This window comes from Sitophilus oryzae, unplaced genomic scaffold, assembly GCF_002938485.1.
Source record: "Sitophilus oryzae breed Bouriz unplaced genomic scaffold, Soryzae_2.0 scaffold_1396_pilon_pilon, whole genome shotgun sequence".
In the NCBI taxonomy this organism is placed as follows: Eukaryota; Metazoa; Arthropoda; class Insecta; order Coleoptera; family Curculionidae; genus Sitophilus; species Sitophilus oryzae.
This window is the reverse complement of record NW_022146055.1, coordinates 5,089,315-5,107,967: the sequence shown is the minus strand read 5'-3', so window position 1 is coordinate 5,107,967 and position 18,653 is coordinate 5,089,315. Positions and strand designations below refer to the sequence as shown.

The 18,653-nt window shown below is 33.8% G+C and overlaps 1 protein-coding gene across 5 annotated transcripts in view; it reads left to right on the top strand.

Moving 5' to 3' along the window:
• Window positions 1-18,653, top strand: part of LOC115875917 (potassium voltage-gated channel subfamily H member 6) — a 318,511-nt gene that overhangs the window by 76,738 nt on the left and 223,120 nt on the right. For all 5 annotated transcript variants that reach the window (XM_030891499.1, XM_030891500.1, XM_030891497.1 and 2 more), the window contains exon 2: window positions 6,448-6,681. In XM_030891499.1, the coding sequence (XP_030747359.1) occupies window positions 6,448-6,681 (234 nt within the window). The remainder of the gene's footprint in view (window positions 1-6,447; window positions 6,682-18,653) is intronic.

The following is an 18,653-nucleotide window of genomic DNA, read 5'->3' as shown; positions in this document are numbered from 1 at the left end:
ATAATGCCAAATATTTTTTACTAATTGCCCATTATACGCATTAAGTTCGAGGCCATAGAGCAGTAGCTAATTTCTGTTAATGATCATTATATATTATATTGTACAGCAACTCAAAATTCAACAAAGGAGGCCCCTAATTTCTTAAGATCTATTGATTACAACTATAAAAAGTGGCATTAAACTAGTTCCTTTACGGCAAGCATCGATAAAATTTGCGATAAAAACTTTTACGTAATTTATTTTAAATTAAGTTAAAACTTTTCAAGTAAAATTAGTTTCACTCGAAATTTAATGCACGAAAGGACGATATAATACTCAAGTTGACAGAGAAGCATTTTCAATATTGATCAGCTATGAAAGGTAAAAATTTATTTTATACTCTCTTATATCATTTATGTTTATTAAATATCAAAGATATTTTTTTGGTTTTAAAATAAAATATTTTTTTATAACTTAGTTTAAATTTTCAAATAAAAAATTGGTAGATTTTTTTAGTGTGTCTGGAAAAGTCCTAACGGTTTTTAATTTTTCTGTAACTAGTGTTAATTTTTGACAAGTTTTATGTGAATTTTTAGTAAATGACGTCTAGAGATTGACCTCGCCAAAATTATTATCGATTGTCATGCCCCAGTCGTCTTGACGCCGTTTTTTCTTTCATACGGTATTACATATTTGTAACAACAATTAATAAAAAGTTATTTAGTTACTGGTATATTAAAAAAGAAAACATTTAATATTTTATCTGCTTTTTAACTACCAGATGAGGGTGAAAATGAAATTAAATTTGAACAAAAGCTTGTATATTTCAAAATGTAGCGGTATTGTTCAGAGGATATAAAAACTTCTAACATATCCCAGGGGCGGAAATTTCGTCTGTCCAATTTATCAGACATGTTCGTTTAATTGCCCCAGGTTGTCTGTTATTTCAGAATGACTAACTGGGGTCAAAAATATTTTTATCTTTATTCAGATGTGTTTTCGATGATGTTTTGAGAAGTATACATTATTTCGTATTAAATTATTTTAAATAGTAATGATCTTGGTAATGATATTATTAAAAAAAATTGTGTGCACTACGTGCGAATATTTGAAGAACAACTTCTTACTAACAGCTATTGAAATTAATAAGGATTTGAGGGACATGTTTGAAAAAGTTTAGTTTGAATTGTTGAAAAAGTAGTAAATTAAAAATTAATAAATAATTTTATCTACAACCGTTTAGTTATAACGTTTTTACATCACTATTTTTTTAGTATTTCAGTTACGTTATGAGATTCATAACACAACTAGTGATGTTATGAATCTATAACACAACTAGTTTTTATAATAATGAAAAACAACTACGAACATCTAAATATATTAACTTTTCCGGCAATAATGATTCCGTGGCACGTACTGCGGCAACTTCTACATCTGAAGGGAGACTTTCGGAATCGCTCATCGTAATTTTTAAATGATTTTTCTGGGCAAAAAGTGCTCGCGTTTACTTGACAGGGCAAACTAACTTTTCAGAAAAAAATGTGACAAATGTCATCGTTAAAGGTGTTAAAGGTGGACGAAAATTAAAACAGCATTTTCTTATTTTTCGGTTGTAGATAAAACGTTGTACATGACACGTGCGTTTAAACATGATTACAACACTCGTGTGATTAGAACGACTCGGTCTACGAAATCGTCGTTCTAATCGTTCACACTCGTTGTTGTAATCATGTTCATAAACACACTTGTACTGTAAATAACTATTATCCACGACTCGTCTATAATTTGATTATTATACACAAGTTTATAAAATAATAATAATATTCATTATTCACTAGTGAATAATGGTTGCATTATTCACCGCTTCCACGGATATCTCTATCCAAACTCCAAACAAGTGTTATTTAAAGTTTTTACTGTCACTTTTTGCATTCATCTATGGGGTGTGTTTCAAAAGTTGTCTTTCTTGTCATAAGAATTTTAAAATATATTTTTTCCTTTTTAATAAGTCTCTCATGTTATATCTCGACATGTAAACAAATTATTAAACACCATTACGAAGAACCAATGTTAAAATTCCCTCGTTTTCTACTCTAAAATTCGATTTAAAAATTTGAAGTTTTAAATGTTATTTCTTTGCATTCATCTATGGTGGGTTTCAAAAGTTGTTTTTTATTTACTTATATTAATATTATCTAAATTTTTTTGATGGTCCTGGATAAAGTATAGTATTATACTCAATTCATAATATTAATTAACAAATTGCAATACTATGGATTCAGGGGAGTGCCGCTTGAATGGCTTAAGTCGTATCTTGGCAACAGAAGGCAGCTTGTGGGGATTGATACGTCTATGTCTTCTTGTAAGCCTATAGAATGTGGTGTCCCGCAGGGTTCAGTACGTAGTTTATCAACGACATTGCAAATCTAGACATTAGCGGTAAAATCTGCCTCTTTGCGGACGATACTAGTTTCACTTGGAGCGGCCCAGATGTTACGGCACTATATAATACTATATCCAGTGACTTACGCACCATTAAATCTTGGTGCGATTCTAATTTCCTATGCCTCAACCTTGCAAAAACTAAGGTTTTGTCATATAAAAGTACTGTACAACCTTTTGTACTTAATAACACCACTATTGACGTCGTGGACTCTGTGAGATTCTTAGGACTTGTTGTAGACAACTCGTTAAAATGGGACTTGCACATCGAAGCTTTATCAAAGAAACTAAGCGCTGCCTGTTTTGCGCTAAGATCAGTTTCTAAGGAACTTAACTCATCAACCTCTAAAATGGTCTATTATGCCCTTTTTGAGTCGCATCTTTGTTATGCCCTTCCATTCTGGGGTACTTGCTGCGCGACAAAGTTTGATCGTATTTTCAAACTTCAAAAGAGAGCAGTTCGATATTTATTGGGACTGTAGAACTCACTGCCAGAATTTCTTTAAAAATTTCAAAATACTGACTCTTCCTTCCTTATTCATTTTTGAATCCGTTTGCTTAATCCGCAAGCACATATCTGCTATTCCGGAAAGGCCTTCTCACAACTATCCACTTAGGAATGCGGAGCACGATATTTATCTGCCAACCCCGAGCTCAGAACTAGTTAAGGGCTCAATACTGTACAATGCGAATCATTTGCCTTCGAATATCAAGTCACTTTCATTCTTTCCCGCATTTCGCAAAGCCCTGAAATCATACTTGCTGGAGAGAGCCCTATATGCGGTAATAGACTTTTTTGTTGATGTTTAATCATCAACAATTTTGAATTTTAAAATTTTGATCATCTCACACACCTTAAGTTAAGGTCTAGTATTTAATATTTAATATTTTATAACTCTTGATTTTATGATATATATCATGATTTTATCCATTTACAGTTTTCCTTTTGTAAAATTTTCTAGATACGCCTGTGTTCTGCAATGTCCATGTATGTTTTATTTGTAATTTTAATGACGTAATTTTTTTTTAATTGATTTGTATTGTATGACATTTTTTTTATTATTTGTATATTTGTTTTTAATATTTGTACACTTGTTTTTGTGCTTGTGAATGTTTTGTCGATGAAGCTGTTTTGGCTTTTTGTACAATAAAGCGTTGTTTTTTTTTACTCGCATATAATGGCTGTTATTCACTTGTATGATTTCATCACCAAACCAAACTTCATCCGCGTGAATAACAGCCACCATTATATACTCGTTGAATAATATACTGTTATCCACGACTCGTCTATAATTTGATTATTATACATGAGTTTATGAAATAATAATAATATTCATGATTCACTAGTGAATAATGGTTTCATTATTCACCGCTTCCACGGATATCTCGATCCAAACTTGTCACATTGTGTGAACACAAACATTACCATTAATGTAAATAAATAATTTTTGTTTTAATTAGTTAAAGCTAAATTAGTTAGTTCGTTCAATATTTTTTTGACATTAAAAATAAAGACTTATATTAATATTATCTAAATTTTTTTGATAGTCTTGGATAGTATAGTATTCTACTCGCATATAATGGCTGTTATTCACTTGAATGATTTTTTCTCGCCTGCGGCTCGTGTCATAAACTTCATCCGCGTGAATAGCAGCCACCATTATATGCTCGTTGAATAATATACTATTATTCACTTTCACAAAATTTGTATTAAAATGACCGTGTGTTTGTCTGTCCGTCTGAGGACTCCATTAGAGCGCTTTCACACATGCCGGCAAAATCTGTGACATTGTGATAGTTAGTTTTGACGTAAGAAACGTCAAAAGCTGATATTGTCCGATCGCGACCAAATTTGGTGAGTAGGCTATGTGAGCGACGGCGACTGTGCACACGGTCCCACCATGCAAAGTTGGATATGACGTTTTGTTTACATCTTAGGAGGGTGGGACTAAGGATTTGATATTGAAGAAAAATGTGGGTCGATTTCAGCATAATTGGGGACAGGCTACAGGATGACGCCCTCAACGTTTCGAACCGATGCCTCTAAATGAACAAACTCATCAGGATTTTTCTTAATTATGGGTTGATTGGAACGAAACTCTGCACATAGACAGGGGACAGGGGTGCTCAAATTGAGTCCTTAGACGGACAGATGGACAAACGGACAGACGGACATCTTAATACAAATTTTGTGAAAGTGAATCGAATTATTTTTTAATTTATTACTTTTTCAACATTTCAAACTACACTTTTTCAAACATGTCCTTCAAATCCTTAAATTTAATAGCCTTTAGTAAGAAGTTCCACTTCAAATATGCGCAGATACAGGGTGGCCCATCGAAAACGTTCCGCAAGGCATAACGGCCAGAGTAATTTTTTTTCAGAAAATTCAAAAACACGTCAATTTTGTTTGTGAGGGGGACAACGTTTGCCCCAAAAATGATTGCAAAATCTTCAACCCTCTAAGCGGGGTGTCATCCCCCAATTTTTTTCAAATGGGAAGGGGGGTCAAGTGGCACCGCAATGAAAAGGGCTTTCTATTCTCTATACATTCCGGATTCGTTTTTGAAAATCGGTCGAGTCATTGAGAATATATGAAGGATTGAAATTCGAAAAGTTTAATTAAACATTTATCAGAGTAAATGACAAAGGTAAATTCCTTCGACCAATTTGCTGTTTCTTCTTATTATTTCTAGATGTTTACGCATTTTTTTACTTGCCACAAGGTTGAACGATCAGGTGTGGTAGTTGCTAGATAGCTGTTCAGTGACTTATGCGTTGATATTCTTCTCAATATCGTTAAACTTTTTAATAATTATGGTGTACTTACTTGCAGAAAAAGTGGAAATAATCGAACTTTATTTTAAAAATAATGAATGTGGCAATCGATTTGCGCAGATATTCAATGAACACCATCCTGACAAACACCTTTATGGCAAAATTGTTGGTGAGTTAGTAGCAAAATTTCGCGAAACTGGTTCCGTTATGAATAAAAAGAGGCAGAGGGAAAATCCTGTAGTAAATGAAGGATGTATTCGTATTGAGCCAAGTTGCCATGGATAGTACGCTGAGTACAAGAAAATTAGCCAATGAGACCGGCGTGAATCGTACAAGCGTCCAAAGGATATTAAAAAAACACAAGTTCCACCCGTACAAAATTGAGTTGGTACAAGAACTCAACGAAGACGATTTTGATCGTCGCTTGCAATTTTGTGAAACTGCGTGAACGAGTGGCGAATGATAATAATTTCCTATTTAATGTGTGTTTTTCGGATGAGTGTACTTTCTTTTTGAACGGTGTAGTTAATAAGCACAACTGTCGATAGTGGGCTGAGGACAACCCCATGGTTTTTCACGAGGTGCACACACAAAATCCTCAGAAATTGAACGTGTGGGCTGGTATTTTTGGAAATTCTATTGTAGGTCAGTTTAACGATATTGAGAAGAACTTCAACGCACAAGTCACAGAACAGCTATCTAGCAACTACTGCACCTGATCGTTCAACCTTTTGACAAGTGAAAAAATGCGTAAACATCTAGAAATAATAAGAAAAAAACTCAAATTGGTCGAAGGAATTTATCCTTATCATTTACTCTGATAAATGTTTAAATAAACTTTTCAAATTTCAATCCTTCATATTTTCTCAATGACTCGACCGATTTTCAGAAACGAGGCGGGAAAATATAGAGAATAGAAAGCTCTTTTCACTGCAGCGCCATTTGACCCCCCTTCCCATTTGAAAAAAGTTGGGGGATGACACCCCCGCTTAGAGGGTTGAAGATTTTGCAATCATTTTTGGGGCAAAAGTTGTCCCCCTCACAAACAAAATTGACGTGTGTTTGGATTTTTTGAAAAAAAGAATACCTTATCCGTTATGCCTTGCGGAACGTTTTCGATAGGCCACCCTGTATAGTGCACACACAATTTTTATTTGTTCTGTTTTGATTTACTGTTTATCTTTTAATTCACATCTTAGTATCTGCGAGCCAATAACGTTATTAATATTCTGCTATACCTCTTTACAGATCGTTCGTTCCTCGTGGCAAACTACTCCAAACCGGGACAATGCAACATAATCTACTGCTCGGACGGCTTCTGCCGCTTGGCCGGCTACTCGAGGGCGGAAGTGATGCAACGCTCAGCCTCCTGTTCTTTTCTGTGCGGACCGTTGACCTCACAACAGGCCGTCAACGGGCTGAGAGAGGCGCTCCAGAAAGGAATAGAAAAGCACGCCGAAGTCTTATATTATCGAAAAGACGGTAAGTTTGTAAATATACCTTGTCAGAGTCACTATAAAAAAGACTTAAGTCTTAACTCTCTTCTAAGACCAAAGTGATTTAAATCTTAAGACAAAAAACGAAAAGTATTTTAAGTTCACGTCTCACTAAATTGTACGGGGTATAATTTGTTTGAGTAGAACCGTGGTCCTTGGCCATATATCACGGTCAAGGTCTACCGATTTGGCGAGTGTCTAAATCGACTCTTACTCACGATATATCCGAATCGGCGTGAATGAGCAGTGTGTGTTAATAGATTTTAAACTCTTGCCATGGACAGAGTTTTCACAGGGTCACCCGTCCATCCACTCGCATCGCCTAATGTGGCTTAACTTCGGTTATACTAAGGGCTGGCAAAGGTTAGTCTTGGGTCGAGATTTCCATATGTAAGAAGAGTACAATGCCTTTATAATGCACTGATCAAAGAGAGAACAGTAAACACGTTGCCAAACGTATGAAATGAATCGAGAAATTGTGCACATTGCTAAGAGACGTGGAAGGAGATATAGCAGATTTGTCGCAGTTGACCGGTCGACCCAATCAGTAGCTTACTTCGGGTTTCGCTTATTACCGATTCTGAACCGTCCTAGAATTTTTCTATATATTAGTGAACTTTTCTATATATTATTCTTTTCTCCTATATTTTACGTAATAATCGACCGTTTCCATACATCAAAGCGACCCTGTATGTTCCTTCGGTGATATTTTTTCATAACTGCATGAGTAGGTGTACGATGTAAAAATATAATGTATTTCTTTTTTATCATTTGGACAGTTAATTGAACTACTAGTAGACGTACTACCTACTAATAAAAATTTCATAAATATTGACAAATCGGCGCAATCAATTAGACTTAACTTATTAGCCTTTAACATTATACAAGTTACACATGTGTTTTACGTCACAAATTTTACGAGGCTATAAAATGCTTCATATTGAGCAACTTGAATAATCCAGTGAAATGCTTGCAGTATCGTTTATTTATCGAGTAAATCATGAACTTAATGATATTAATAATTCTCAATAAATTTTAGAAACTATATTATTTTAAAATATTTTTAGAAAAAAGTATATCTATTTCATTATTTTCTATAAGTGCGGTTTCACATGGAGCGGAGGGTGTGTATTTTAAGGTCCGACGGAGTACTTTCATCTGTGCTGTCAATCTGCGCATGTGAAAGAAAGTTTTTTTTAAAAAAATGTCTATATTTCTGTGGCGGATTCATCTCTTTAAAAAAGTCCAATTTGTAGGTAAAACTGTAAGATAAAATTAAAAAACCATCAAATTTTCTGTATGATTATTTTTTAATTTGTTTTTAATTTTTACAATAAAATTATATAAGGATTCTTGCCACTTAACTGCTGATATAGAAATTTAATTCTACGCTGTGTTTGTCATAATGTGGATCAACCTGCTCTCATTCCCGGTTTCGGAGCCCTACTCCATCATCAGGTGATCTTGGGCAGATCCCATAGAGAAAGTTAATAGTTTAGAGTGTGGTAAATCGCGTGGTAAAATGTTGGGAGATTGCGCTTTTGGCGCCCTCTGGTTGGCTACAGGAACGAACTATGAAAGAGCGGGAGATTTAAATTATTATTATACTTATTATTTTTAAGGCAATTAAAATTAAGAGTGCCCTTAACCAAAAACAGTGAAATAAATGGAGATACCTACTCAATTTTTATATTATCATGATATTAAAGGATATAAATACAGCATTTATAATCCTTTTACACCTTTTTATTCAAAGTCTTACACGCTAATATAAAATTTGACTATCTCCATTTATTTCACTATTTTTGGTTAAGGGCATTCTTAATTTTAATTTTCCTTTTTTTATGGGAAAACGATTAAATGGGAAGAATTGAATGGGAATGGAAAGAATGACCAATTATTGTATTTTGTTTAATTTATAATACCCCTATTCTACTAAATATCTAGCTACATTGTACTTACAGTTAAATAGCTACATTGTACTAGTTATATACATATTTACAGTTTTATGATGGCTATTATTTCTTTTCATCGTGATATCAATTGATTCGCTCCGACTTGAGTACTATACCTCGAGATGGCTCCAGGAATGATTTATCTTTACAGGCCTAGAATATGAAGATTCACAGTAGAATTTTTGGTTTTACTGCCTATTAGAAACAAACCTACCCCCCTACATCAAGGGACATACAATTATGCCTTGTTCTCGGCCATGATATTCCTTCCATTCTATATCCAACATCCAACTTAGCAGACCTTCTGATTCACAACAGGGCCTAGACTGGCCGGATGATATTTTAACAGAATAGCCCTTGATATCTCTTTTACACTTTCATTTAATAATTAAATAGGAGGGCTGGATGGTATAATTTCTAGAAAGAATAGCCTGTGAAATAAAAACTTCTGCATGGACATTACCTTTCTTACCTTTGTCTGCTATTTTTTAATAAAAAATAACTGTTTAGTTTGCACAAAAATAAAATTAACAATCAAAAATTTCTTAAAAAATGATCAAGTCTTGTACTACGCCGTGTGCCGGTTTTTGAACAAACAACAAACAAAAGAATGAGGTTAGCGGCGTTGCCAATGTCAATTTTCTAAACTACCCAAAAATCTAAATTAAATTCGCCAATTTGGGGAGAAAAATGTCCCGATTCACCAAAAATTCCCCCTATGATTATTTTAACAAAAAAAATAATTTTAATAAAAATACAATATTTATTATATATGTTAGAGAGATTAAACTGTAAATTACCCCCTTGTTTTTTAATCCCTTCCCTAATAGTCATTAAATAATTTGAGGTCACTAAATTTTCTTTCAACTGAAGCATTTGCAAAGGGAAGCACAAGTAAAAAGCAGATTATAATTTTTAAGTTGGGAAAGATATATCGTCCCGCTCCGTTTTTAGAGCTAAAAATTTTACGCCATTTTCAATCAGCAATAAAATGTTGAAACTCCCCTTATTTTCGCCCCCTATTGCTAAAATCCCCACAAATTCCCAATCGGCTCCGGATTCATACCCAATCGGCTCCATTCTTCCTCAACGCTGGAGGTTAGCGTGTTCTTTCTGAATATGCTAAGACTTACGGACTAGTGTCGAACTTGTGTCGAAACACAGATAGCTAGATGGACGTATTTCGGCACTTGCGTCGATGCGCTACAGGAACATTTGCCTGCGCGTCGTATGTCTTCTGGCAGTCTATTAATTTTTCTGTTTGTCTATGGCAGATCCACAAAATGACAACCACAGCGCAGAGATAGTTAATTCCGACTTGTCGGAGAGTATCGGTTAGATATTAAGTCCCGCGAACTGGAGATAGCGGCCTGCGTGCAATGGTAGTACTTTTATCGATAGTAAAATGATGGTAAATAGCTTTTTTCAGGGAAGGCAAATTATAAAATAGAAAACAAATTTCTAAAAAAAGTTAATTAGTCTAATTTCTAAAAATACCTATACTGCAAGATTAAAAATATTTTCGTAGAATAACAGATTACGCCACTGTATTCTGCGTAAAAAGTTCTACAAGAGTTTTACCTTTCACAATAATAGAGATATATGAGGGGTGTCCCAAATTGGCAAAATTTTCAAAAAGATCCTGTAGGTGAGAAACGAAGAGAGCTATAAAAATTTTGTTTGCGGCATCTTCTGTTTGTCAAAAAAGTGGGACAGGTTTGTGTAAACCGCATCCTCTTATCTTCACTAATAACGTATAATTTCAACCATATGATATAGATACCGTATGATTTCAACCAAAATGGGACAAAAAATGTCTATACATGTGTGGCGGATTCGTCTCTTCAAAAAATCCTATATGGGTATTTCGCCACTGCAATAATATATAAATAAATACCAAAAAGAAGAAAGAATTTATTGGGCAAGTCCAGAGTAAGATTAGCCATGAAACATGACAAAAACATGACTACCCGTAGACACTCAGTGTTTCTGCCTTGCGGCTTCATCAATACGGGAGGAATCAGCAACGATGAACTAGTGATCCTGAAAAAAGAAAAAAGGAAGCAAACGAGGCACAAGGCACCATTTGCAGCCTGTTATTCTAATCTTACTGTGGACTTGCCCAATAAATTCTTTCTTCTTTTTAGTCTCCACGATAATATCTTTTGTTTATTGTTTTCTGTGGGCCAAGGTGATAGCGGTGAGGTGTGTTGGAATGCATCCGCAGCAGTTTTTCGGTGGTAACGCTTGCGAATTGTGAGCAACTGCCTAACCAGGCTGCAAATGGTGCCTTGTGCCTCGTTTGCTTTCCTTTTTCTTTTTTCAGGATCACTAGTTCATCGTTATTGATTCCTCCCGTATTTATGAAACCGGAAGGCAGAAACACTGAGCGTCTACGGGTAGTCATGTTTTAGTCATGTGTTTCGTGGCTAATCTTACTGTAGACTTGCCCAATAAATTATTTCTTCTTTTTTATTATAGTCTCCACGATAACATCTTTTGTTTATTTAAATAAATACATACAGATTGTTAACCGGACGGTTACTTATTGGGGAACAGAATGGCAACACTGCCTACATTCCAAATGAGTACTAAGCTAACAGCGCTTTTAGATGGAGCGAAGCGTCCGCGGCGGACCGCCCGTCGTGTTTTTTCTAGATAGCCGTCGCCGTCGCGTCGGACGGAGCATACGTTCCCATGTGGAATTGTTCATATAAACTCATGATACTTGCTCGAAATCGCGGACGCTCCGTAGCGGACGGTCCGCTCCATCTGAAAGCGCTGTAAGCTGCCTACTTGTCCCGTCGCGTCGTCTCTCGACGAGCGGGCCGAGGTTGCCATATTTCAATCATAAAGCTTTTACCGCGAGTAATAAACAAATTAACAACCTGTATAATAAATAGTGTCTGTTTTAAAAAACTAAAGTGTTCTCGAATAGGTGAATTTAAATATTTTAAATAGTTTTTTTCTTTATTTTTTGTATTTTTTTGCTTTGGACGACGGAAAGAGATAAACTTTCCGAAACTTTAAGCGTTTTTTGTTCGTTAGGCAAATTTGTATATCTGTAAACCTAACTTCTGGCAAGTAGTTTCCGTTTGGGATTAACGAAAAAGTGTTTACAAAAAATAACTATTTTATTTTGTAGATTTTCTTGCAGTGGCGAAATACCCTTATAGGATTTTTTGGACAAAATGGGACACCCTGTACAATTCAGAGAGGAATACATATTCCCCTAACAGTGTCGACATCGGGACCGTCACTTGTATAGACGTGGGATTTCCACAATGTTCGCCGTTATTATCCCGCAGGAACGAGCGACACGACGAGCGGGCGTGACGTCACAACTGCCGGCGCTCAGGTGACGTCACTAGCGGGATGGCACGTTGCCAATTGTTTTCAGTCGGTGGGTTGTCGGCGTTGCCGCCGCTAGACACTTTCGCCCGTGCCCGAAAGATTAATGTTCCTGCTGCGGCCGAATATAATGGTGTAGATGGAGAGGGAATCCAACGTGTGCGGTTTTACGGCTTTCCGCCTATGTTATAAACAAGTAAAAATAGATTTCTATAGGGTTCTTGAAAATTGTCTAAACTAATCTTTCCTCACTTCTCGTTTTTCGATTTATTGAAATATAATATTAAAATAAAATTATATACAGGGTCCGGCAATAGTGCGTCGGGCATCTGTAGCTCCTAGAATAAAAAAACTTGAGAATTTTGTTTAAGTGCAAGCCTAAAGAATGTACCAGGATGTATTTCAGGAAAATATTTTAACTTCTATAGGGCCGTTCAAAAAAGTGTGAGTGGATCTGGATGATTTTTTTAAAATGGAACACCCTGTATATTATTGCATTTTTGGCTTCCTTTCAGATCACTTTATATAATCCTAAGATATGAGTAAATATTTTTCGATAGTTTTAGAGATATTAATAAATAAATCAAAATTATATATTTTTCAGCCGTTAAAAAAATTATTAAAAATACAAGATCTGTTCTGAAATCAAAACTATATTAGGTATTTACTTTAGATGGTCTGTTCTTACTTTGCTAGAAATAATGGTAATCGTAAATCGTACAGGATGTTCAATATTCTACGCCAAACTTTCTAAAATATATAATATTTTTTCTTTGTTTTTTTTTTAAATGGAACAAACACCCTCTATATTATTTTTTTAAGATGGAGAGTTAAAAAATGAACATCTTTTGCATTTAAAGTATTTTAAAATTTTTAATAGTTTTGCAGATACACGCAGTATTATTTTATATGGCGCTCTCAATGGTAAAATACAGGGGAAAAATCATTGGGTGGCTTTGATAAAAATTTACTGTGGAAAATGCCATATGAAATATAATATAGCGAATATTATATTAAAATTTTTGAAATACTCTGAATACAAAAATGTTCATTTTTTAATTCTCCATCTATTGAAAAAATAATACACAGGGTGTTCCATTTAAAAAAACGAAGAAAAATTATTTTATATTTTAGAAAGTTTGGCGTAGAATTTTGAATATCCTGTATGATTTACGATTTTCATATTTATAGCAAAGTTAAGTACAGACCATTTAAAGTAAATACCTAATATAGTTTTGATTTCAGAACAGTTTTTGTATTATTAATAATTTTTTTAAGAAAGGTTGAAATATATATTTTTTATTAATTTATTAATATCTCTGAAATTATCGAAATATATTTACTTATGTCATAGAATTATGTAAAGTGATCTGAAAGGAAGCCAAAAATGCAATAATATACAGGGTGTTGCATTTAAAAAAAATCATCCAGTTCGACTCATACTTTTTTGAGCCACCCTATAGAAGTTAAAATATTTTCCTGAAATACATCCTAGTACATACTTTAGGTTTGCACTTAAACAAAATTCCCAAGTTTTTTAATCTAGGAGGTACAGATGCCCGACGTACTATTGCCGGACCCTGTAGGGTGGTGACAATTTCGATGCTCAACATTGGCATCTCGGAAACTACGAGAGATTATGAATTCGGTTAAATGAGAAAAAAGTTGCGTAATTAGATGTTTGACAAACACCTGTAAAGAAAACACCGGTATCTTGATTAGTTTCGAATTTATGTCAAAAAAATGAAAATAATCCGTTTATTTTAAACGACAATATCTTCAGAACTATTGTATCTATTGCAACGTAAGTTGGTAGGTTTATATTTTTGACCTCGACCAATTAAATGCCGTTTTCAGCAAATTTCTAAGCCTTCATTATTTTCGCACAGCAGTCAAGTTTTTGTTTTCTTATGGCCGCCTTTTTAAATTTTTATACTGTTAGATAAAGCGAAAAAAGTTTATACGGTGGTATTTAATTTTTATTCATTATTATGTAAATTCACTAAAAATATCAGATTTTTTAAAAATTCGCTTAAAAGATCAAAGCAGCTCAGATTGAAGTAAATCCGGAAACTTCTAGCCGTAAAATAAGTCGCGAGTGTTGTATAAGTGATTCTTATGTAAGGAAAATTATCAAAAAACATAAATATCACAACTTTAAATTTATATGTGTACCAAATTTACATTTTTTTACATGCTGGTGATCACGAGAGAAGATTGATTACAATTTCGCAAATGGTTTCGGGAAAGTGTTCAAGAGAGCCCCCTCTTTCCTTCAAAAATATTTTGGACGGCTGAATCTTTATTTACAAATTCTGGTACATTTAATAGAAAAAAAATCACATTATTATGCAAAAGAACATTCTCATTTAATTAGGGAAACCAGACCACAAATAAGATATTCTTTGAACGTCTGGACTGGCATTCTTGTCAATAAAATTTTAGGTTCTGTATTGACCTGTATTCAATGACTAAAAAATTCAAGGACAAATAACACCCGAGAGCAAATTGTTACCATGGCACCAAACAGTGCCGTGGCCATATTTTTTTCTTAACTTAGCTAGTTGAAGGGATATTTATATTTTTGATAAATGTTTTGACTACGGCTATGATGTAGGTGGTGGCATCATACTAATTAATTACGAAAAAAACGTATTAAAATGTTAACAAAAGGTACAAAACTAGTATAGACGTATAGCACACATCAAGTACATATAATAGAAAAATAATTATCGAATTCAATAAGAAAACTTAAGAGAACGCTAAAAAGGTGGAGCGGACTGTTTATTTACCTATGAAACGTAACTCCTGGCTCTTTCTTGTCACTGCTGCTTTTACATTTGAAAGCTGAACAACTAATCAGCATTGTAATAAAGTTTATACAAAGTTCACTACACAGAAACTATTAAAAATTGCTAAAATTGTTGTTGGTGACCAGCTGATGACTCATTGTTTGCCACCAAAAGAAAAGGCGTCTAAGGTCACAAATTCTGCTGCAGCCCGTATAGGGGCGTTACATGTCCTTATATTCTTTAGTCATTGCCTGTATTGAACTCTACTACACAATTTTTGTGCATCCAGATTTTACACTTGATAGAATAAACAAAAAATAACTTGCCGACATATAAAGTGGTTGGTGAATTTACATAATAATGAATAAAAATTAAATACCACCGTATAAACTTTTTTTCGCTCTAACAGTATAAAAATTTAAAATGGCGGCCATAAGAAAACAAAAACTTGATTGTTGTTGTGCGAAATCTAGAAGGCTTAGACATTTTCTGAAAACGGCATTTAATTGGCCGTGGTCAAAAATATAAACCTACCAACTTACAATACAATGGTTCTGAAGATATTCAGATATTGTCATTTAAAATAAACGGATTATTTTCATTTTTTTTGGCATAAATCCGAAACTAATAAAGATCTATTTCTAATTACTCTACTTTTGTCCCATTTAACCGAATTCGTATCTCTCGTAGTTTCTGAGATGCCAATGTTGAGCATCAAAATTGTCCCCACCCTGTATACACTCAAATGAAACTGATTTTTTTTCAGCAAACTGTATACAAGTATATCAACTTTAATTCGTTAACTTAGTTTATTATAAACTTTAGTATTTGACTTATTATACAGAGTTAATCGAAGAGTTGTTTTTTACTCTATCTATAAAGCACCCTGTGCAATAATTTCGTTAGCAAATTTTCCCAAAAACATTATTCTTCGGTCAGAACCAAAGATATTTAAACTCAAGTTTAAATTAACCCGAGTTTAAATATCTTTGGTCAGAACCATGTCTCCTGAATATTTTGTTTTTTGATTCATGGTAATATATGCCTTGGTTAATTTTTATGAGCAAAATGAACTTGCCACAAACATTTTGCATTTTTTTAATTATATCGTTACTTTTTGATGTTATTTTTCATAATGACAGGTAACTTTGGTGACTTTTGTTGTGTACGATTGAATATGATGGTTCTTAGCATGGTTCTTAGTGTCGAAGACTGTGCGAAAGTCATTGATCTTATTGAAGGTGAAATTATGAATATTTACTTGGTTCTTGAAGAAGAATGGGAAAACATAACAATATATTTGCAGCCCCAGTTGCAGTATGAACTTATGAACGACGTTTTCAGACAGTTATTGCAGCCGGGGGAGGCAATACACAGTATTAGAGTATTTTTACAAGTGTTTTGTTTGTTTGTACACTTAGTTATTACAGTTATATTTTCTAATAACATTAGTACTGTGAGTGTTACTAATATTTAATAAAACCAAGCCTGTATCGTTACTTTTTAATGTTTTTTAAATTTTAATACAGAGTTCTAATGCAGTGTCGATATGGTATTACGACAATAGTCACCAAAGCCACCTCGTTATATTAAAAAATAACATCATAAAGTAATGATAGTTGAAAAAGTGCAAATTGTTGGTGACAAGTTCATTTTGCTCTTAAAAATTAACCAGCAGGCATGTATTGACCTGTATCAAAAAATAAAATGCTCAGGAGCCATGGTTATGATCAAAAAATACTGTTTTAGGAAAAGTTACTTACGAAATTATTGCACAGGGTGTTTTAAAGTTAAGGTAAAATATAACCCTTCAATTAAACCTTTGTAATCAGCCAAATACTAAAGTTTATAAAAAACTGAGTTTACAAATTAAAGTTGATATATTTATATACACTTTGCTAAAAAATTCATGAAAATTGGGCTAAGCATAAAAAATGTACTTTAAACTTAACGAAAAAATGTTCCGTTGCGTTTTTTTGCATCTGAGTGTATAATATTTACACTTATTTAAGACCCACCCTGTATAGTTTGTCTATGTTTTCGTGAATCCTTCTTGAATTATTTAGTAAGAGCATTATTTGTATCTATTAACTTAATTATTTTGATTTGTATCCTACTTTGTAATAGATCATTTTATATAATAAATAAATAACTAATTAACTTTTTTTCCATAGCAACTGTTAAAATTGCGTTATATCTATCAAAAATAGTAGATAAAATAGTACTTTAACCGCAAGGGTAGATTAAATGATACTTTAACAGCGAGGATAGCTTCATTTCTTCTCGCACGTTTTTTAATTGCTTCCATTTTTGAAAATTTTTGTATTCCTTTTCATAAGTTATTCGGGATTTAAATGGAAGTAGTTTGGATATGGCGTTTGTCGCCTCAGCCTGAATATCTGTTGGTAATTTACTTATTTCGTTTTGAGCCATTTCTGGCTCCAATTCAATCAGCAATCGACACGAAAGAGAATTAAAAAATATTGACTTAAAACTGAGAACTAAAGAGACAGCTTTATTTATTTGTCAAATTACATAGAAACCAACGCCAACCCAGCACAATATTTTTTCTACTCGTAATAAATTGCTTGAAATAATAATTTCTGAATATTTTTTAAAAAGTACCTAACTAGCTTGGGGAAAAAATATTGTTTTATACACGACGATAATATTGCATTATCGTCTTCTAAAATTAATTCACACGTGATTTCATCGCTCGTGAATTAATCTTTTCGATTGACGACAAAATACTATTTTATCGTCTTGTATAAAAAATAACTAATAATCTATCATTATAAAGATAATTAGTGTTTTTATTCATTACTATAAAACAAAATATATGTTACAAAATTGTTAGTTCTAAAGTCGAGAGCTTTATTTATTCAAAATTATCGCTGAAACGATATTTTAGCGGACGATGCAACAGGCCTTTCTGCCACAGATTATCGTTTTGGCACATCTTTCTGTGGCAGAAGCAGGGAGTAAAAAAGCCAAATTGTTATTTAAAATCTCTATGAAATAAAAAAAAAGAGTAAAAGTGGTGCGGTAGTTCTATGTGGCTGATTTTTTGCGATTAAAGTAGAGGGAATGGAAAAGAGAAATTGGTTTTAAAATATCATCATCAATTAGCCACTAAAGTCCACTGTTGGACGTAGGCCTCCCTCGTTTGCTTCCATAACTCCCTATCTTGAGCTATTTGCATCCAGTTACTGTGGATACGCCTTAACTCGTCATGCCATCTGGTTGCAGGACGGCCTCTGTTCCTGAATGCATGATGTCTTGGTTTCCACTGTCTTCCCCCCCCGTACTTCGATATTCGGTACTTTGTCTCTCAGAGATGGCCCCAACATTGATCGTTCCATTGCTCTTTGCGTTATTCTGATTTTGCTTACTGTTTTCTTGGTTAATGTTAGTGTCTCCGCACCATACGTTAGAACAGGTAGTACGCATTGGCTGAATATCTTTCTCTTCAAACATATCGGAAGTGTCTCTTTGAAAATGAATTTCAATCGTCCATAGGAGGCCCAAGTCAGTCCTATTCGTCTGTTAAGCTCGCAAGTTTGGTTACCGCGGCTGATACGTATTTCGTGTCCCAAGGCCATCTCACACTTATCCACTCAGGAACGCGGAGCAAGATCTTTATCTACCTACCCCACGCTCAGAGTTAGTTAAAAGTTCAATATTATACAACTCGAAAAAAATGCACAATCACCTGCCATTTGAAATCAAATCCATAACATCATTTTTTTCATTTCGCAAAGCATTGAACTCTTATTTACTAGACAAGGCTTTCTACGCCGTAAATGAATTATATTTTGAAAATCAAATTTGATCTTGTAAACACTGGTCTAATGTTTGCT